The sequence below is a fragment of the Archocentrus centrarchus genome, chromosome 2, assembly GCF_007364275.1.
Source record: "Archocentrus centrarchus isolate MPI-CPG fArcCen1 chromosome 2, fArcCen1, whole genome shotgun sequence".
Classification (NCBI taxonomy): domain Eukaryota; kingdom Metazoa; phylum Chordata; class Actinopteri; order Cichliformes; family Cichlidae; genus Archocentrus; species Archocentrus centrarchus.
The window spans coordinates 25,778,631-25,800,478 of NC_044347.1; the positions used below are offsets into that span (position 1 = coordinate 25,778,631).

General features: G+C 41.8%; 1 protein-coding gene across 5 annotated transcripts in view; it reads right to left on the bottom strand.

Annotated features, from left to right (window-relative positions):
* Positions 1-21,848, bottom strand: part of zranb3 (zinc finger, RAN-binding domain containing 3) — a 180,865-nt gene that overhangs the window by 56,464 nt on the left and 102,553 nt on the right. For 4 of the 5 annotated variants that reach the window (XM_030746915.1, XM_030746910.1, XM_030746895.1 and 1 more), the window contains exons 9-14: positions 20,553-20,672; positions 15,295-15,414; positions 14,528-14,707; positions 13,328-13,501; positions 11,275-11,740; positions 3,359-3,661 (exon numbers count right to left, since the gene is read on the bottom strand). In XM_030746915.1, the coding sequence (XP_030602775.1) occupies positions 3,359-3,661; positions 11,275-11,740; positions 13,328-13,501; positions 14,528-14,707; positions 15,295-15,414; positions 20,553-20,672 (1,363 nt within the window). The remainder of the gene's footprint in view (positions 1-3,358; positions 3,662-11,274; positions 11,741-13,327; positions 13,502-14,527; positions 14,708-15,294; positions 15,415-20,552; positions 20,673-21,848) is intronic. The other variant, XM_030746925.1, reaches the window with a different exon arrangement.

Here is a 21,848-nt window from a genome sequence, read left to right on the forward strand (position 1 = left end):
TCAGACTATTATTAAAATTAGGTTTATATTAGACAGATGTCTAATTTTCTATTTTATCTGTTGTCTTGATGAGTTCAGCATAATGCACATTTCTAAAGCAATAATTCTATCGGCATATCCTCAATCATGTCACAAACCTTACTTTTAACATCCTTTTTTAATTGACCCCTTTTTTCTTTTACTGGTTTTAACAGTCTATCACTGCTTTGACTAATATTAGTGATGTAATTTGATGCTAAATCCTTTTGTATCAATGTGAGATCATCCTAATAAGACATCTTCTGTCCTTGACCTATCCTGTACAAAGCCCATATCTTTCATTTTTATGTTTGCCATCCTCATAGGTGCAATTTTCCCAGGTCTGCCACAGATCGTTCTGCTCTCAAACCAGCCTCAGCTGGAATGGGCCACTTTGTATCTGAAAATACTGAGATAACCACACGAAGGCATTTTGCAGAGCTACAAACCTGGAACCAAAACATTTTTAGGACACTAGCTTTTCGTAAAATCCCATCCATCCTTCTGTCCTTCTGCATCTGTAATGAAACCTTGCAGCTCTGCAGTGTGCAGCCTATATTTGTTGTAAGCAGTTTTTTTTTTTTTTCTCCCCCCTTCCCCTGTTTGCAGTGGTAGAACGCGCCAGCTGCATTAAGTGGGCCATTTATACGATGGGGGCAATTCATCTTACAAAGCCGTCTTATTAGACTGTCACTTACACAGTATGAACAGTGCCTTCAAAACACCCCAAGGGATTTATGTTATTTTACTGTGAGAGAAAGAAAACGACACCTAATTGGACTGAGTCATCTTATCTTCTGCAGAATCGAAACAAAAGATTTATATATAAAAAAACCCCTAAAACCTAAAATCCTAACTGTGCTTCTCAAGCATGAAGACATTTGGTGCCACTGCTGCTGCCGCTACGTTTGAACTAGTACCCAAAAGAGACAGGTATCCACGTTCAAATGTTTGGGCCGTGCAGACAGACTGAGCGACAGACAGTAAGGAGAGAGTGGGAGACAGAGAGGTGGAGGAGGAGTGATTGCCTGTCTGTGCTGCGAGCAAAGTAATCTCAGAGCAATCAAGAGGTGGGAGCGGCCGACAGCTCTGCGGTTTGCCTTCTAAAACCACAGGCAGGTAGAGGAAAATCATTAGGCGCCGCTCCTGACCCCATAGGTCACTTTTATTGGACAAACACAGTGCTTTGTATTACCCACGCTGCTGGAGACAGACTGGCAACAGCATGTAACTAAGAATCTGACTAAACAACAACAGGACAGATAAATGCCCCGAATACTTTTGCCTTTCTAAAACAAATTACGTCATGCATGCTAGCTGGTACACTCGTGTGCTTTTTCAAGGTACTTGGCAGGTAATTTGTAGATTTAAGCTGTCGACATCTGTCTGTCTCATCGCCGACTGCCTCCCTGATGTTGAAATCAGGGCTGTTCCAAAACTACTGAAACTACCTGCAACAAATCAGGTGAAAACATTAAAAGCCAACTAAAGAACCTCACAGAAGCTAAGTCAGAGGTGATGTCAGCTTGTCACAGATTTCTTGTAAGAGGGCGTCTGCTACAGGCAAAGCCCGCCCAAGAAGCATAACCCACCAGCACTGGGAGCTACCTGACAGTGATTTAGCACTTAGCCAATTACAAGGATGTGGGGTTTTAGGCAAGGGGTACCTTAAAGAGAAGGGAACTAAAATAGCTTAGAGACTGGATGAATGAGGGGTTGCACTGAAGGACAGTTTGAGGTAAAAATGGATTCTTTTCAACTATGTCTTGCAAACTTACTGGAGAGAAATCCCAGGAGCTGGAATAAAAAAAAAAATCTTCTAGGGACACTGATTAAAGTGAGAAACCACTTTTATTCACGTATCTGCGAAATTCAACCAAGTATTGTTCCTAATGTTGCAAATATGCTGTGTAAAACGTAAAATGTCAACTGTGAGTGCATAAATGGTAGCTACAGTCTCACAGGGCTTTCTAAAGAGTGGTAGGCAGCTTCTAAGCTCCTGTTTCTGTTGTTTCCCCACATCTGTTATCAGACTGCTTGTTCTCATCACTTAAGATAGCCCTCTATCACTCTGCCTGTATGTCTGGGCCACTGCTTAAAGCTCTAGAACTTTTGCACAGCACTGAAGGTAGACATTAGCCGTCTCCAGGGGAAAAGGTGCATGACTAAAGGGGACGTAGGGGGCCAAGTTGGTATCCAGCGGTGTCTCTTTAGTGCTGCCATTTCTGATCGACAGTGAAGCTTTTATCGCTCCCCTTGAGTCGGTCTAAATAGAGGCATTTCTATTAAAAAAAAAAAAAAAAAGAAAAGAAAGCAGGCTTTTTGCTCACCTTTAGTATAAAGTACAGAAGGCACTGCAGGGAAAGGAAAGCTGCAGTGGAATTCAGTCCTAGACTGATCGGGGGAGCACAGGTAGCTGCAGAGATGGGAAATTAACCACTCGACAATCTGGGCACTAATAGGTGTCAAATTCTAAGTGTGCGCGTGTCTCAAGAACAGGAATCAGCCAGGTTGTTGCACACTGATCTCTGGATGTTAAAGGGTAATAGGGGTTGATAGCTTTCCTGTTAAAACCTAAATGCCTTGTGCAACACACTCCTTCCTGTCTTGAGTATTCCAGAATAACACTTTTAAAAAGAGCCCTGAGCTCAGTATCACCCCTTAATACAAACATCTACATGTTTTCAGAGGCAACACCCAGGTCACGGGCTTTTCTTAGACTCTGCTAGTCTGGCAATTTTTTTTTAAAGCTCTTCATATTGCACACAGTGTAATTAGTTCTTTGTAATTAGTGCAATTTATTGCTTTGCGTATCCCTTTGAGACAGGAGTACTTGAACACAGAGGTCTTAATTTGCAATATTACACACTGTGTAATTGGGAATTTGTTTCCTCACGTCCCACTGAGATTCACAGACATGTACACATATAACTAGAGTGGACGGGGGAACGCAGGTTGTGTTTTGGGGATGAGCCGGAGCGTCTAGGGAGCTTGTGCCTTTCATCAAATTAGACCTCGGTCCACTTTATTAAAAATCAGCCAATCAGGAGCTTTTCAATTGCCTGCTGGACACTCAAACTCGGTGCTGTGTGCTGGTCCTCTAAGCAGGCCAGCGGAGATCGGTGAGGTTTTACTTACTGTAATATCTCCTGTAGCTTCATGGTGTAGGGTGCAGAAATAGTAATAACGAGTAAGAATAATAATGCTCAGCCCCATATGGAATGAGCTATGGTGCCTTATTGGAGGTGATGATATTAAACAGCATTATATGGGCAGGTGACAACGAGGCACAAGCCAATTTCCCTAGATATGAAAAGAAGAAGATTGCATGTGGGATTACCCTGTGTGTGGTCAGGGGGGAGGCAGTCGCCACCGCCAGCGACGTTGTCGCCTCTCTCTCCTACTGACTGTTTGCCTTTGAGCCACCGCTTGTCCTCTTCCTCTGCTTCTCCCAGTTTCTGTTTGTCTTTCGGAGGCTCATCCTCCTTCTCCTCCATCTCCCCCTCCTCGCTCTGTTTGCCTTTGCGTGATTTCTGAGGCCGGGTTTTTCCCCAGCTGAGCTCCGGCTCGCTGTCGGAGCTGGAGAGGACGATGCAAGCCTGGTCCCTCTCGGTCGCAGGGGGTAGCCGAGGCCTGGGTGGCTCTGAGCCAGCAGGGAGAGACAGAAAGATGAAGATTACTCCTTTGGCTGCGCAGTGTAATCAGACTTTGAAGAGTTTCATTCCCAGGCAAGATATCCATCATCTGAAGAGTGTGACAGTGTGACAAAATGACTGCTGACATGAAAGTAAAACTCAATATGGCTCATTAGTGATGTTATTTGCCATCATAAGTCCTTCACTGACAAGTTTCCAGGATGTGATGGTGTAAATGAGCAGACATAAGCAGGGGCGCAGAAGAATGTGTATATTTTCAAGACCTCAGTGCGGACCTATTATGCTCATTTCTAGCTCCTTATTTTTATTCTTGGACTTTAATATCTTTGCATGATTCACTTTTCAAAGTGATCCTTATTTATCTTTTACTGGGCCTCAGTGCAGCACCTCATTATATCCACTGTCTGAAACAAGTCATTTTAACTCCTTCCCTCAATACGGTTTTCTCTTTTTTTTTTTGCACAGAAACCCAAAGGTCTGACTGATAATGGCTGACAAAGGTTCAGAACATATGAACAGAAAACTTGCAGCACTAAGTGTCATGATGTTAATCTGACAGGTGTATTTTATTCACTTACCTTTCCTCAGTTATTATTAATGTATAGACAGTAATAATAGAAGGAAATCTGCCAGCACCTGATATACTGAAACCTTTCAGTGATGCAGACATGAAAATACACCAATGAAAAGGGTGAATTTTGGGACCTCCCTGACTTTTACTCTTTTGCCACTATGAGGTTAACATTAAGTCCAAAGTCACACTTATATATCTTATAGAGGGAATGGTGCAGCCATTTTTTAAAAATGCCATTTTAGCTCCCTCTCTCCTTCCTTCAAGACAACTTTCTTTCTTCGACGGTCGCAACTTGGGGTTCAGTATCTTTCCCAAAGATACTTTGTCATGCAGACTGGAGCAGCAAGGGATTGAACCACCAACCTTACAATCAGTAGGTGACCCTCTACCTCCTGAGCTACAGCCACCACATAATTAATGAAAATATGTGACATAATAAATTCAAGAGCAGGGAAAAAAAAAACCTGAAGGTGAACTTTTGGCACACAGTCTAACAGCAGCAGCAACAATAGGCTCCCTTTAAGAAGTAAATATTTAAAGTGATGAATTTTAAGTGCACATAAGCAAAAGTTTTCAAGTGTATGCATCGTTTCCTGTTCTAAGTAGTTGTTTGCTTGGTGTACAGTGACCATATAGTGGAAATATGTCTTACCGCAGATGCTTAAAGTCTTTAGATTGTTGCTCAGCGGCCCATCAGCTGCGATGCAGCGACTTACAGAAGGAACACCTGCCAGCCTCCTTTCACCAGCTACTGCATCCAAACAGCCAGTATCATTGGCTGAGAGAGCAAATTATGTTCGTGTCACGTTGTTTTGTTAATTGCTTGCGTGCATCATGTGCAATCAAACCTAAACAAAATAATTGTCAGCGACTGCTGCATCTGTGGCGCGCGCCAGCCGGGTGCAGTGAGCAGTGTTCAAACAGCTGATAATGGCTGAATGCCAACGGCAGAGCTCGCTTTAAAGAGCCAGCTTGAAGCCCGACTATCAAACTTGTTTTGCGCTTCTGCTCTTAAACCATTCGAGTCATTTTCCATTCATGCACAATGCTGTAATTCTGTGAAGGTCAAGCAGAAATCTAAGCCACAAAAATGTTAATGAATGCAGAGATTATGTCATCACCATCCACAGACTTCACATTATTTTAAATTGTGCTTTCTGTGCTGCTGTTTATTAGAAAGGTAGCATTAACGGGCAGATTAGTTGCTCAAAGAAAAGACCATAATTATTTATAGTCAAATGTAAATGTCACAGTCAGAACAGAACTTCTTTTTAAAAAAAAAAAAGTGCTGCACAGTTTCCTACTTTCCTAGTTACATTTAAATCACATCCTTTCACAATATTTGTCAAACTTGAAGTGTGAATTCTAACAAGACAGTAAGTTGCAAGACTTGAGGACGCAGAGGGCTAATTAGTGATCTTGCCTCTTGGTGGCTTGTTTCTTCAAAAGGCCATCCCCTAGTCGGTTTCCTCAAATGCCATCTGAGTCTCTGGGCTCCTGGCCCCACCGCTGCCCCTCTTCACTAACAAGCCGAGCAAGGCCGCAGAGAGACGGCTCAATTTGTGTTAAGCTGTTCCTGCCGAGGAAGATGTTAACTGGAAAATCCTACCGGGCTGCGCCTCCACTTTACCAGTCAATCCCCCCTCATTTTCCCACCCATCAGGAGCCCATTATGTCTCTAGTCGGCTTGATGAGGTTCCAAAATAGAGACTCAAATCTAAAATGCCACACAAAAGGATTCAAAAAGCTTGTCTTCTGACATGTGAGCTAACAGAAGTAGTAGAATAAAACAGGAAATGCTTTTAATTTCTTCAGTTGGCAGGGGATGAAAAACCGCAGCCTGTAACAGAAGGAGCATGAAACAGAAGGAAAGCAGCTGCTTCACATTGCTGTACAATGTCAGTTTAAGACTCGGCTGGACTTTGTTGTTAAATTCTGTAATTCAGTATTAAAAAAAAAAGGCTAGAGTGCTAGCTGAGAGGTATAGAGAGCCAGGAGATAACCAAATTGCCCTCTCTCTGTGTACATCTCTCACAGTAGGTGCTGAGAGACAAATTGCTGGTCTACCAGTGAAAGAGCTGAAGGACTGAACCATGCCCACGCTCTTGGCCTAAAAAAGCAGCAAACACAGGAACTCTGCTAATTCACCTTGAAAATAGTTCAACAGAAGCTGCCGGGTTGTTCCCTGGTGCCAAAACAGCTACAGGAGATGGTATAGATGAAAATCCCCCCCGCCCCGAGACACCCAACACTGTCACATCGAGATAATAATCCATGACAGTTTGATTAAAACCAGGCTTGGATTACTGACGCTACAGCACTACAGTGATTCAATTTGTATCCAATTAATATGAGCTGTTATTGTTTAGCACCTGGAATTAGGTAAATTCCTCTCTCTGTCAGACAGAAGATCATTTTCAATGGATTGAAAGGCAAAAAAAAAAAAAAAAGCCAACATCACCAGAAAGCATAAACATGAAGATTGTACAGAAAGTATAGCTGGACACAAAAGTTTCCCCCGGAAAATTAAAAAAAAATACATTAAAGTGCTAAACGAACTGCTCACTCATATAATTGACCAAGCTTTACCTTAGCAGCTGTACTATAATATGATACCTCACCAGGGACTTGTCCACAGGTAAGGTTAGGTTTCGTTTTAGCCATAAGCTATACAGACACATTTTTACAAACTTTACTATGTTACATTTTTCCATTTGGATTTCTAAAATGTGAGAAAATTCAATGTAACATAATGAACGTCAGCTGGACCCAATCCATACCCCCAATGCTAGATGGGTTAGCAATGACCTGGTGCATACTAAGAGGTTAATATTTTAGCAATTTATCATGTATTCAACTTTCAGATACTATTTTAAGTTTATTTAAATTATGCCACTTATAACAGATGAGCTAAAAACATTAAAAGCCAGTTAGAGAAGGAGTTTTCAGTTAAGCTAACCATTAATTAGCTAACACTAGCAAGCTTACCCTGAAAGAAGTAACCTCCTTAGGCCATAAGAACGGGCTTTAATCTAAAGTTAATAAAAATAGGCTCTACTTAAGAATATGCAGAATGTAGAATATGGTACTTATCAAGCAAAAAGCTTGATAAGTACTGCTAAGCAATCCCATTTGAGCACTTAAGCTTCATGTAAGAAATGGTCCACATGGAGGATAAAAGATGGAAGCCATTAGCTAAAATGCAATGTTGAAACCAAGGGGTCTTTTAAAATTTTAGCTGCATTTTGTAAACAATTACCAGCAGAAGGAACTGGAAGTCTGGATATCCACTGCTTACAGCGGAGACCTCAAATCAGCATTGTAGCTGATGGGTTCAAAGACTAGTGACAAGGTGATGTCAGCCTGTCACAGATTTAAGATACAGGCATAGCACACCCAGGATGTGCAGGCAGTACAGCTCACCTGGTCATCAGGTGCTGCCCTTTGGCAGGCTTTCAGGAGTTAGCCATTCAGAAGAAAGTAGGTTTCTAGGAAGGGAGGGCTTAAAGAGACAACAACCAAGAGGGTTGCACTGAGTTGATATTTAAAAAAAAAAAAAAAAATGGATTCTTCTAAATGATCAATTATGTAAAACTACTCTAGATGAGACCTGGAATAAAAATCTAGAGCTGGAAATAAGCATAAAACATACCCTTTAAAACCTGTAGTGACACTGATTAATTTGGTTGTGAAAGTGACAAACGTTACCGTTTTCAGTGGTAAATCTACAACAGCAACGTGCTGTGCTCCAATATAAAACCTGACAGATGTAACCACACTAGCTAAAGAGAACACAGGGCTCTGCAAAGGGTGGTAGCCAGATTTTAAGCTCCCATTTCTCCTGCTTCCCACATCTAGTTTCAATACTTCCCACTGAACAATAATAATAATAATAAAAAAAAAAAAACCCTTTCTTATCCTTCTTATTTCATGCATCTCCTTCTGTTACATTCTGGTACAGTTTATTCTAGTCCAAACGCCTCACGGTTAAACAGACCAATATCCCTTCTGCTTGCTCACTGCTCTTCCTCTACAGCTGCTGGCTTCTTGTATTTTTGCCATTCTGTGAAAATACACAGTGGAAGTCAGATGCCTCGCATACTTCTTTGCCTTTAAATACAAAGGCCCCGACGTCCTTGTATCATGTGTCAGTATTCTGTGATTCATAGTGTCCTGACTTTCTTTATAGTATTGTGAAAAAAAACATGCTGCTCTTGAAGGGATAGCATTTCTCATGTCACACCACAGGCTTCGACCTGATTATTTTCTTACATTTCCACGAGCTGCGGATTGCAGTGCCAAGTTGAGAGATATCTCCATAAATACAGTTGTTATTTTTCAGCGCAGTCTGTCATTTACAAATTTAGCAGGTTGTTAAATTCCCTGTCTAGCAAGCTGACACGACCTGCTGCTGTGAATGCAGAGTGGCGCTTGTGACAAAGAAGAGAGTGTGATTGCTGAATAGTTATCAAGCATCTGCTGCAGCTGAAATGAGGGGGGGGGGGGTTTGTTTTAAAAAAAAAAAAAAAAAATGTGTGGGTGGGTGAGCGTGTGGGTGTGTGTTTTTATGCTGCTCGAAAGCTGAGGTACTGCTTGTTTGTACTGTGTCTGTTTTAAGTGCACCAGTTCCAATGGACTGAGCTGCAAACAGACCTTCAGCCAATATTTACTGTGTACTTACAGTCACTATAGAGTGAGTGTATATTAGAATACAGACACTTCAGTCATTAATGCAGTGTCAACTTTTTTCTTTAAACACACACAGAGCTATGTTATAAGGCCTATTTCAATGTCAACATTTTACAGAGTCCTAAAATGCTACTATGCTGCCAAACTAGCTAGGTAAACTTAAACCTAATGGTAATGTAATCTAGCAGAAGTGTGTTTCTAAGGTTTTTTAAGTAGACAGCCGAATGGTATCATCTATATTAGACTGTAGGTAAAAGATGGACAGTGTACATAAAGTAGCCACACCCTAAATCATACAAAACCTGACACCGCTGACAAAAAACATAAACTGATGTGGAAACATTTGATGTTATAAACCAAGTCGGGAAGTAGGGTCATTTTTCCCACAGACTTCCATACAATCTGAGTTCTTTTTTGCAACCAGAGGCGTTGCCCCCTGCTGGCCATTAAAAACATATGCCGAGCACGGCCTTCTTTCACACCTGGAGGCTCCATTTATCTTTTAGATACATCATCTTGGGACTTCCTAGCAGGAGTTACTTGCCAAGGATTTATTTCGTGGACCAGCAGCCCACCATGGTTACAAAATGTTAAAGCTCAGAAAGACACGGTTTCAATAAATGACACGTTTTAATGAGTCATTTTTACATATCCTGTTAAGTGTCTTTATGTGGTGCTAAGCTAACTGCCCCCAGCTCATCAATCACGTCTCTTGTTAAGAAAGCCAACGAGCGCTTTCTGCCCCCCCACCCCCAAATAAAAGCGTACCCTCTCACTGGATTTTTTTTTTTCCTGCAGAAGGAAAATAGCTTTTGATGGTAGATGTGGTCTTTATAATTACTGTTCTACAACTAATAATTTTGACTTCAACATCAAGTATAAAAGGCTTTATTTGACAGTATTGTGCTCCGCTACCTCACCGAGTTGGCAGTCTGCAAGGCCAGAGGTTACGCGCACATGGAAATTACTTTTTATGAGTCATCTGGATACATAACTATTCTGATATTCAGTTTAAACTTGTGATTCATTGATGTGTGTTTTTTGCTCTTTTTTTAAAAGTTAAATAATTAAAAGTAATTTTATGAACTACTGCAGATGTGGTGTTGCGCAGTTAAAAACACTTGATTAAAATGCTCATGTTGCAAACAAACATTTGGAGCAGCAGGTGGGTGGGGCTTTTCCGCTCACAGCCTCAGCTGTGTGCCTACGATGACCATATTAGGGATATCCACTCTCTCTCTGACATCATACAGATCCAACAGTAGAAAAAAAAAAACTCTGAGCAAGGTTCACTGGGATTACTGGCACATATTCTGACCTCATCATTTAAAACTTTGCCTGTGCTTAGCACCACTGTAACAGTATATATATATGACAGAAAATAAGGACAAGAGTAATAGGCCTCAGTGTGTGAACAGGCAGTGGAATCTGTCTTGATAAAGCAATCAGTATGCGCTGCTACCTTAACCTGCCATATAGTAGCAGACACTCGTATAATACTTTTTCCAGCTGGGATTCAGCGCGTAAATGCAGGATGAATTATGCGTCCTGCATTAACAAAAGCATTAAACTCATATTACCTAAACGTTACAGCTGTTAAATAGATCTAAGTATGGAGATTTTTTTTTTTTTCCTAAATAATCTCTATACTGATCTGATGCATCTCAGACATCTAAAGAGCATGGACCTGCAGTGCAGTGTGCCAGGTCATAACGACTTCCCTCCCCTCTTCTTTGCAAGATACAATCATAGGCTGTCAGAGATATCAGCTCGAGCCGGCTCAACTTTTCCCAACTTTGTGTGAGAGGTTTGCAGCAATAGTAGGCGCCTGTTCGCTCTCTCTCAGCTTGACAGGTGAGAATTATACTGTGTCCTTGTCATCTGCACAGAGAGCGAGAGGGAGAGGGAGAGGAGGAGAGAGAGAGAGACAGACAATACTCTCTGAGCAGTGCTATTTCAGACTCTCGGAAGTCTGCCTCCATCTTTTGCTATCTCGCATCTCCATCTGGTGAAATCTGTAATGCTGTTCAAAAGCATTATGTCAACAGACTGCCACGATTGATATTGACAGGAAGGAAAATAAAGCACTGAATGGATTTCAGCTTCAGGTGCTTCATTTTAGACAAGAGGTGGTGGAAGTGTGTGCGTTTTCTTATTGAAATTCAGTTTGACTTGCAATCAAGTTTGTGAATTTAATTAAAAAAAAGAAGAAAAAAAAAAGAGGAACACACAGGCAGACACAAACAGCAGGTTGGGGGGTGTGGTTGGTGGTGGCGATTCGGGCGGGGGGGGGGGGGGGGGGGGGGGGGGGGGGGGTTATTTGTTCCTTAATCTTACCTGAGCTGACAGCGGAGGAAGAGCGCGGGAACTCGCACATCTCGCAGTAAGGCAACAGGCTGCTGTTGGAGTAGGTGCAGGCCCCGCAGCTCCACATCGATGCAGCATCAGGCTCAGACAGCTGAGCCGCCAAGGAGATCATGCTGCCAGAGCTGCTTGAGCTGATCCCCCCCGCCGTCGACCTCCGCTTCCCCCCAAATCGAGACCTGGGGCTCGGGCTGGGCTGCGGTGTCCGCAGCCTTTTCAGCTGTGGGGAGAAATCCTGGTCGGGCGAGCTGGAGGTTTGGGAGCACGACTTCTCTTTCCTCTCCTCGCTGTTTTCTAAGTATGCTCCGCTGCCAGCTGGCATGGCAGCCGTCTCTGAGGAGATTGAGGGACTTTCTTCATCTTCTGTTCTCTTCCTCTTCGTCTTGCCAGCGTGCGGGGAGAAGAAGGAACGGATGTCGTGCTGCTTTTCTTTCTCAAACTAAATAAAAAAAAAAAAAAATGCAACCTCAAGTTAGTTGTTGTCTCTGTAGCACACAATCTTCCATCAACCTGTAAAGTGACATAGCATCCATGACACAAATCTCCCTTTTTGTTATCACCACCAAAGGCAGTCATTTCATCCTTTGAGCTGGATACAAAGCAGCACCCTGGTAAAGCACAAAAGAACATCAAAAAACACATAATGACTAATGATGATCACAAAACTCATTCAGCTCTCTGAACATTAGTAATATAGTTTAAAAAAAAAAATCTTGCTACAAATACAAAATGTTCTGATGTTGATCACAAATTTTGCACAGCTCTTTCAGTGGGACATAATTCATAAATCCATCACAATATAAAGTCTCTAATTTTTCTTCTTGAGTCATTATAGCCATTAAATAATGATCCTAGAAGTGCCATGTGTCTATCTATTAAAAAATAAGCATGACACATTTAAACCAATTTGGCTGCAACATTAAAACCACTGACAAGTGAAACTGAAACATTCTAACACGAGACACCGCACACTGCTTCCACCAGCCGGAGCAGAGTTCAGTCGCCGACAGTCAGAGAGGAGCACAGACCTAACGACTAAGTCATTAACTAGTGGTAATGAGCGCACATTCTGCTGCAAATGATTAATAAAGAGCAAATATCGACTCATAATATGATTCTTCCAGAGACTGTTCGTCAAAATGTTTCAGAATAAAAGCCAGTGACGGTGACAACATCATTGAGGTCATCAGTCCCAAATATTAAATTTAAAGAATATTTATCAGAATTAAGAGTCCAATCTTGATACATCACACACTCCACGTCTCTGTCTGCTGACACAGCTGAGCCCAGCTGGAGCAGACCCAGTCCGAACGGGCTCGATTAGTTTGCACATCCAAATCGCATTCACAGCAGCGGTATTCCCCACTGGCAGTGGCCAATTTCAGATGGATTACACATCCTGTTGCACTGCAAACATTTTTCAGGAATGCTTTCAGGACCTTGAGGAAGAGTTCAAGGTGCTGACTTGGCCTCCAAATCTCCGATTTGTCCAATCCATGCAGGGCACAATCCCGCAGGACTTTAAGGATCTGTTGTTTAATGTCTCGGTGCCTGATACCACCTGACACGGTCAAAGGTCTTCAGGAGTCCGTGCTTTTTAGAGCTCACGCGGCGGCACGATGGGAGGCTACACAATATCAGACATGTGGTTTTAATGTTGTGGCTGACTGGTGGACTGTAAAGTTTACACCTCCATGTGCACAGTTTCTTTTACACTTTCACTATAATCACAGTAAACACGAAAATCTGAACGCAGCACACATTTTCCAATTCTTACAAACATTCACAGATCTGACTACAAACTCACACTTTCACAACTCTCGACACACAGTTTCAGATGATATGATAATACCACAATAAGAACTCCTGATGCAGGGCTTCATTAACCGCCACTCGAGTGATGAGTGACAGAATTCTCTTCCAGGGTCCTCATGCACTTCATGATAGCAACTAGGAAATGTAACTTTCCTATATCACAGCATCCTTAGATCTGAAGAGATGAAGTGAAGGTTTCCTGCTGACTCACATAAGTAAAGAAGACGTCATTTTGGGCATTTTCCGCGCTTCCCTCCAGCGGCAGCACCATCTCACTTGGGGTCCACGCATCGGCAAAGTTGAGGAATTCCCACTTGTCCTTGTCGCCCTCATCGGCCTTCAGGTATTCCTTCCTTCCATTTAGAGTACTGCCAGTCACAGTTTCCTGAAATGCAAAGGACATTCTGGTCTAACTTCACTTTTAGCTCACAGTTATGTCCAGAAATTTACAGATTTGAAACAAAATCAGTTCATTGTCGATCTGTACGATGAGACACTGTCTAGTTTCTGCTTTTGGCTGAATTTGAGCAAAAAAAAAAAAAAAACTCTGTACACGTCAGAATTGAGCTGCTTCTGCCTTCTGTGAATACCACCAGCCCAGTGCCACTGGAAGCCATGCATGCCCCATGCACACACTGTGTTTCACGGATGATCATGAGCAATTCCAGGCCTACTTCATACTTTTTTTTTCCCCTTCTTGTTATTTCTCATACAGCTTGATGCTTTTACCTTGCGGTGGACCCTGTGTATCATTTCTTAGGAGGTACTCTCTTTATTATAGACTTGGATAATGGCATGACTGCCTCTCACAAAGTGCTTTTCACATGGTTGGATGTTGTTTTTCCCTCCACCATGGAAAGGATCCTGCAATCATTCACCACTGTTGTCTTCTGTGGACATCCAGACCTTTTTTATGTTGTTTGTGTGTGTGTGTGTGTGTGTGTGTGTGTGTGTGTATCTAAGATCTATTATGGTGGTGCACGGAAGCAAAATCATAAAAATTGGACACTTCCCCCAGATTTCCTGACCTTAGCATGTAAGTAAGTGTTTCCTTCAGAGCAGAACATCATATTTAAAGTTAGCCACAGTTTCATGTGGATGTAGAGAGTGTTTTTGTGCCCAGCATGCATGATCTGGAGCCTTGAACCCTCTACACAGAGTGAACTTTACAGTGAAGCAGGACACATCCTGTCCTGTACACAAACTTCTGGATGACTCTTAAAACATATCCGGTGGGGAGCTGTGATTGCATATGTTAGCATAGCGCCATTAAAAAAAGGACTGAAGAGCCTAATCAGTGCAAGAGCAGTAAGGGTGATTTATCATTCAAATTTAATATGACATCAATGAAATCATAAGCAGCTTTGCATAAATTTCTCCCACTTTGCTGCCATAATGTCACCCTTAGTACCTTCCTGTTGAGCATGGACCACATGACGGTGTCAAAGGTGCCCTTAGCAATGAGATAGTGCACATTGACGGAGGACGTCTGCCCGATGCGGTGAGCGCGATCTTCAGCCTGCTTGATGTGACCCGGGTTCCAGTAGAGCTCGGCAAACACCACGTGGCTGGCAGCGGTGAAGGTCAAACCCTGGAGAGGACACACACACACACACCCACACAGACACACACTACATGTCTATTTCAGAGTATAAAATACCCAATTCAACTGCCCTTGAAAACGGAACAATCCAGTCCGATTGAATGAAATTTAATTTGCTGAAATCCTTTTTAATAGCAGAATATTATCAGCTAATTGCCATGTAAGTGTTTCAAGCACCCACTTCTTTTGATTGGAATGCATAACATTTCTGTACATACTTGGTCACTCAGAATAATGGAGGTCAATGAGTTTATTAATAAGACTAGGACGCATTTCCAACATTCATTTCTACTTGTACAGACCTCATGATACTGTGATTCACAACAGCCAGTACAAACCATAATTATCCCTAATATGCAAAAATGACTCAATTTAGTCTATATTCTATTGCACTGCAGGGCCTTTTATTTCCCTTATTGTGCAGGCAGTAAATGCTCTGCTGTTGCAGTTTAAAGCATCAAAATCTTAACTTGTGCTTCGTGTTTACAGCTGTGAAAATGTTTGTGTTGCAGTATTCTTTCAAGGTGAGTTTAGATTTGTAAGTAAAAGTCTTATACAGTTTTGCGTGCACGTACCTGTCCGGCCGCCTGGATGCTAAGGATGGCCACTCGGGTTTCCGGGTCACTCTGGAATTTGTGGACCAGCTGAATTCGCTCTGATGACGGCACGCTGCCGTCAATCCGGATATAACCGGCCTGTCGGGATGGAATCAAGACGCCACAGAGTTTGACTTTCAAGATAAAAAAGGTGGCAGTTGAGCAAATAATGCTAAATAATACAATCATGAGCAACAGCTTTACAGCTATAATCTTTCTAGTCAGGAGCCACTGCTCCGATCATTCTGTCTCCAGCTGAAGCACACAGCTATTTTCACAAAGAAGCTCTGGGAAAAAAAAGAAAAAAAAAAGCCACACAAAGTTACCAACCAGCTAGTGAACAAAATGTAGCTAAAGAGAATCTATTTCCCTCAAGAGAGACTAGAGCATCTAACAGAAGAGTGAATACTGGACGTGTTTATATTTTATAAAATGTGCTGGACCTGTACAATGAGGTAAAAGCCACTAAATCAGCATTATTCCACATTAATATCAGCCTTCAGAAGCTCCTCTTCAGAGAGTCAATCCCATAGATTTCCAAGTTACAATGACCTTAACAGCAGAAATGACCCCCGTTTGCAGACTGGTACAAAAAACAGTTTTGGTCTCTTAAGCTAATTTCCATGTTCATGACAACTGTGCGGCCCTTTTTATATAAATCTAAAGCTTAAATTACATTAAGGCTCAAAGTTGGGCATAATCAGGGGCGTGGCTACTTTGAGTGACAGGTGTTGTCAGTTCAGCTTTCCCATAAAAAGGTACATTTTGTTTAGAGCTCGGCCTGTTTATCAGCGGTCCAATATTAATGGCTGGTGAATAAAAATTTAAAAATTGAAGCAGGTGGGAAAAACACCCTTCAACCACGTTATGAGTGTTGATGCTGCACAGTCTGTCCACCAGAGGAGGCTCAACTGCAGCTTCCATGTTGGCAACTCACGTTTAGCATGCCAGTAACACGACAACCAGCTGAGCAGAGCTGGGCAGAGCATAAACAAGTAAATATTACACATAACACACGTTATATCACGATATCAGCATTGGTCTGAAAAATTCTTCATCGGTCGTGCTCTGTTTTGTTTTCAGCCTGTTTTTAGGACAATTAGCATCTGGTTTAAAGAGAAACAGGATGGTGGCACTCACAATGCAAAACTCAGCCTGTAAATCAGCAGTCCACTCACCAATGGGTGCTGACATGTTGGCAATGACCACCTTTTACACACAGTGCACGCTTATTATCCGTACCGCTCTTATTTATGCAGACGTATCTGAAAAAGGATCGGGCTAAAAAAACAGGATGAGGTGCAGTATGTGTGGTGGTTTGTGGTTACACTGAGTGAAATAAAGCTTCAAACTATGAGAGGAATAGTATTGTTTGCCTGTTAAAGGGTGGTGCAGATTTGTGCTGGAACATTAAAGGAGTGTAGCATTTCATTAACCCGTATTCTAGGTTCCTGCGGACATTTCAATGAGAGAAATGTGAATGAGTACACCATCAAAGACATCAGCAGGGGAGCTGCAATGAATTAAATAAAACGAGAACACCACTAATGACACAATTTTTTTTGTAGCATAATGAAACACCAAACAAAAGGAACGGGCGGCTGCCATGTTTATTAAACCCGAGTTCGACCTTCACTGAGCTGCTGAGGTGCTGCGGTGACCTCACTCTTTTGATTTGGGGCCATTTGTCCTGCGGAGCTGCGCTGCGGCTGACGGTAGGATTGTGTGCTCGTACTGTGGCGCTCCCACATGTGAATGTAACTGTAACTGCATGAATATGAAGGAGAAGCTTGCTGAGAAGGAACACAGAGGTCTGTTTGGCTTTTCCCGGAAAAATAAAAAGGTCAAATAGATGTGCTCATAGAGAACGAGCAGGGATAAACAACATCTCAAGGCCGTAAAACAAAGTTGTTTATTAGTATTAAAAAAAAAAAAAACCCAAACAAAAACAAAATTTTATGTTAAAAACTTCAAACCAGTTCGACACAGGTGAGGAACGAGAGCGTGTAGAGCACAAAAAAAAACAGTGACAACACTGTAATTGGAGCGCAGTCGCTCGTCCCTGCCAAGCTCCTCATCACAGTGCGTCGCTTGTCGTTCCTTTTTTAGCTCATTTCTGTTAATTAGTGAGTGCGAATGCACCACGGAGTGAGCGTCTCAAGGAGGAATGTGTTATCACACGTTGCACCGCTACACTGCATTCAGCCGACACCTCCTCGACCCCGGCGACACACACAAACGCGCGCGCGCACACTTCCGCAGACACACACTTGAACTTTCACAGGTTGGTGGTGCCGAGCTAAGAGATATCATTTGCTTGTGATGACTTGAGAAAAAAAAAAACAAAAAAAAAAAAAACTTATTTGTGGAAGCAAAGTTTACTTTCTAAGAGAGCAAAAGAAGAGTTTTCTTCAAGAATTTAGAAAGTGCAAAGCATCTTAGTGTATAAACTCATTGGCTAATTAGAGAATGAATGTAGCTTATAAGATGCAGATTCATATAATTCATGACTAGCAACACGTACTGTAAGTACAAGCCAACCAGCTCAGCTCAGAGCTTAGCACCCCGTCAAAGGTAATGATGGCTATGACAAGGATTTGACTTACAAACACAGTGGGACTATGGATGAAGGAATAAAACTAAAGCATGGGGCCAATTACCTCTTGTAAGCCAGGAAGGAGGAGTGAAATATGAATACAATCCACCCATTTAGCACTTCCACGTTACACTTAATAGGCAATTCAGGTCTGTGTGGCCGGAAAAAATCTTAAATAGAAATGACAAGAATGAGCATTTGTGCTAAAATTAAATATCAAGCATATAAAAACAGTGCTCCCTTTTGTTACACGGTGACTGATGTGCAGGAATCGCTGAAATTCAAGCTCATTTTAAAGCACTTCTCAGAGAAACCAGACTGAAGCTTTTTAGGAGCAGAAAGGCTGAGTGAAGAGAAACCTTACTCTCTGACTGGTAATGGCTGACAAATGTTCAGACAATATGAATGGAAAAAAAGTGTTGCAGAAAGTGTCAGGATGTTAGGCTGAAAGGTGTGTTTTATTCACGCACATTTTCCTGGTTTTGTTCCAACAACCTACAGACAGTAATACAGAAAGAAACCTGCTCGTACAACATATAGTGAAACCTATGAGTGACGGGTAAAAATGAGATTTAAAGCAGACACTTATTCACAAAACCTGCTAACTTTGACCTTTTTTTGCCACCGTGAGAGTAAAGTGGACCCATCATCCTCATTTCCAGGTCTTTTCTTACTCTTGAACTCTACTACAACAGCTATACATGAATCACAGTTCAAAATAATCCTTATTTTTCTTATACTGGATCTGTGCACTAATCGGTAAATAGACTGGTTCTTATACAGCACAAAGCAACGCAAAGCACTCAATACAACATGCCTCATTCACCCATTCATACAAGCACTTTCTTTTATACCTAAGTGCTTTCTATCTAACACTCACACACATTCACACTGAACACATCGGGAGCAACTCGAGGTTCAGTATCTTCCCGAAGGAAGTAGGTAAGCTGCTCTACCTGCTTTTCTTGGACTGGCTCCCCATCACAAACAGAATGTTTGAATAGCAGGTGATAGGGACACAAGTCCCACATTTTTCATATGAACTGAATTTTAGCTGCAAATACTTTCTCAATCATTTAACAGTGATTAAAAATAGGTTCTTTTCTTTTCTCTGTTTTGATGGCAACGAGACACTCTGGGAAATATATTGTACTTCCTAATCTAGCTGTCTGTCATTTATGGAAATGGGAACAAACCTGCTGACGTCAGCTCTGCAATCGTTTGTTTTTCAGCAAGTTTCTTATAGTGATGATAAAGTTCTGACGGGTGAGTTGTTTGTCTTTATGTTTTGTGAAGGATTGAAACATTGTTACCACTTTTATACTGAAAATATGCACTTACACTGTAATGTGTGTGACATATCTAGAAGTTGGTTCTTTAAATGAGTGTGCTTGATTGGTAAATTGGTAATGGTGACCTATAGGTCCGTGGGCTTGTCTTGTTTGTTCCAAGCTTAAAGACATTACATTTGTCTTTATGTTGCTTTAGCAAGGCTAAATCTATTTTGGGCTTGTGGTAGCTGAATTGATGAAGATAGTGTGAGTTTATACTAGCCTTAACCTTAGCATAAGCTTGAACCAATGTTTCCATTTCCCCAACCTCTGGCTGCTGTTGCTGTCCATGGTGCTGATCAAAAACTGGAATGACGCTGTTGATATGACCAATTACTGCTATTTATTATTTTTTACTTACACTGTGTGTGTGCACGTGTATGTGTGAGAGAGACAGAGTGTGTGTGTGTGTGTGTGGGGGGGGGGGGTATGGAGGAATTCTGAAACACATTCCCAATCACTACATTGCATTTAGATGTAATATGTGTACTATCCTGTATTGTAGGAGCCATATTACTCTTCTGATGCCTTATCCTTATGTGTGGGTGTGGTTGCATCTGATTTGTGGGTGGCACTTTGGGTGTGGTGGTGGTATTAATTTGAGCGTGTACAGGTGCATAGGGTGAACCTGGATCTTGTGTGGGGAGAGTGTGGGTGAGCAACTTTTCTGTTGACCGTTTAACATCCTGTTGGAAATGCCATTGCACGTTGATATGAAATGCAGAAGTAAGTGTTTGCTTTCTTAAACCTGTGAAATTGAGCAATAAAGTCTGCAGTGATAAAATATAAAGCGTCTTCAGTATACACCCACGTCTTAGCCTGCAGCGGCGTTTGGTAAGATGTTTGAATAATATATGCCACAATATGTATATTAAATTGCAGGATATTAATGCAGGCGTGCTGCCCTGTCCTTACATAGGCTGTGTCAGAAATTACATGCTAATGTACTCTTTAGTTTGCTAAGTATATACCCAATAGCACATGATGTGCATACTATTTCCAGAGGAATATTAGAATATGGGTTGTGAGCTTACTAAAGTTTTAAAGGTGGAGACACGAGTCGGTCAGTGAGTTTGGAACCACTGCATGAGATATGCAATGGTCTGTATATGGAGATTTCCAGAAGAAGTAATGGTGCACTATAAAATTAAATTATACTTGAACCTGAGCTAGCAGCTCTTAGAATTTTAAATAATTCCCACCCCTCTTGCCAGTGTACATATCCTACAGGTGCTACCACATCCACATTGCTTACTGCCCCTTTAACACACATTTAAAGCTCCAGTCGCCTGTGGAGCGCCTGAGGTTACCTTGGCCTCGATGACGGCCTCGGTGCAGGCCTGCAGCATGGTGAGGTGGTGGGCAAACACCAGGAACTTCAGCTGCTCTGCCTCCAGCATCATCTTAATGTAGTCCTTCACAGCTCCCGCCTGGCCGCGCACACACACACACACACACACACACACACAGAAATAGACACAGATGAAAGAGAGCTACTGAATCCATCACTTCACCAGTCGACCACACACAGAGGAAGCGGCGAGATCAGTGAAGAAGTCAATTAATCACCGCGGCATCCTTTCTGTGTGATCGATTCTCTATTGAATGCCAGGGATCCAGACTTTAAAAGGAGAGAGCACACAGAGTGACTGGGGCGCATTTGTCAGCTCGGAGATACCAAGAGTCAAATCAATAACTCACAACTAGGCTTATGGTTGGTGTGTCTGTTATTCTTCTTTTCTTTTAATGCAAAACAAGGAAACTCACCTTTTCATACATGAACAGCCAGATGATCCCCAAGATTTACAAACTAAAACTACAACGAAACTTTTATTTCTATCTGTTCTTTAAATCTACATGTGACATATTGCCAAAATTAATAGAGTATAATTGGTTGATTGATAGCATCAGCTGATATTTGCCTATCACCAATATATGTGGACGGGTGTATATATCATCCATTATGTCCAGATAAGACTTTTTGCTTAAGGGGTAATTTAATTGCAAAGTCAGATGTTGTGAATTAATGATGAAGCAGTGATACTAAGAAGTCTATTAACAGCTTTTTTTTTTTTTTTTTTTTTTAGGTCATAGCACTTTTCCAGCGTTACTGACCACCACTCAAAGGGTTTTTTAACTTTCATAAACACATTATTATTTCCTAATAATATAGCTATCACACTGTATTTGACTGGGCTGATATTTTAGGAGATCTTATATATGAATGCACTCAGGACTTGCAAACACTCCCAGAAAGAATTATTACCTGCCAAAGTGACAGCTGCAGCCCAGAATTAATGCAGGAACTAAAAGTTTCCGCTCAAACTATTTCATTCTGAAGTTGCTGCTTGTTTTACTTCTTGCATAACTGCGTTTTTTTTTTTCCTTCATGCCGGGCTTTTGATTTATGAAGTCAAATGGTAACAATGCTTTAAAAACATCACAGTCCAAGTTTAATACACTCCTGCTTGTTTTCCGCTGAAGGCTGTGACCTTGATTGACAGTGTGAAGCTAACAATCTAAAAAGAAAGCAGCACAGTGAGGTAACTGTAGCCTGCAGGTATCTGTATCTATCATTTCACCGTGCGCTGCTGCCCAGCGATCAC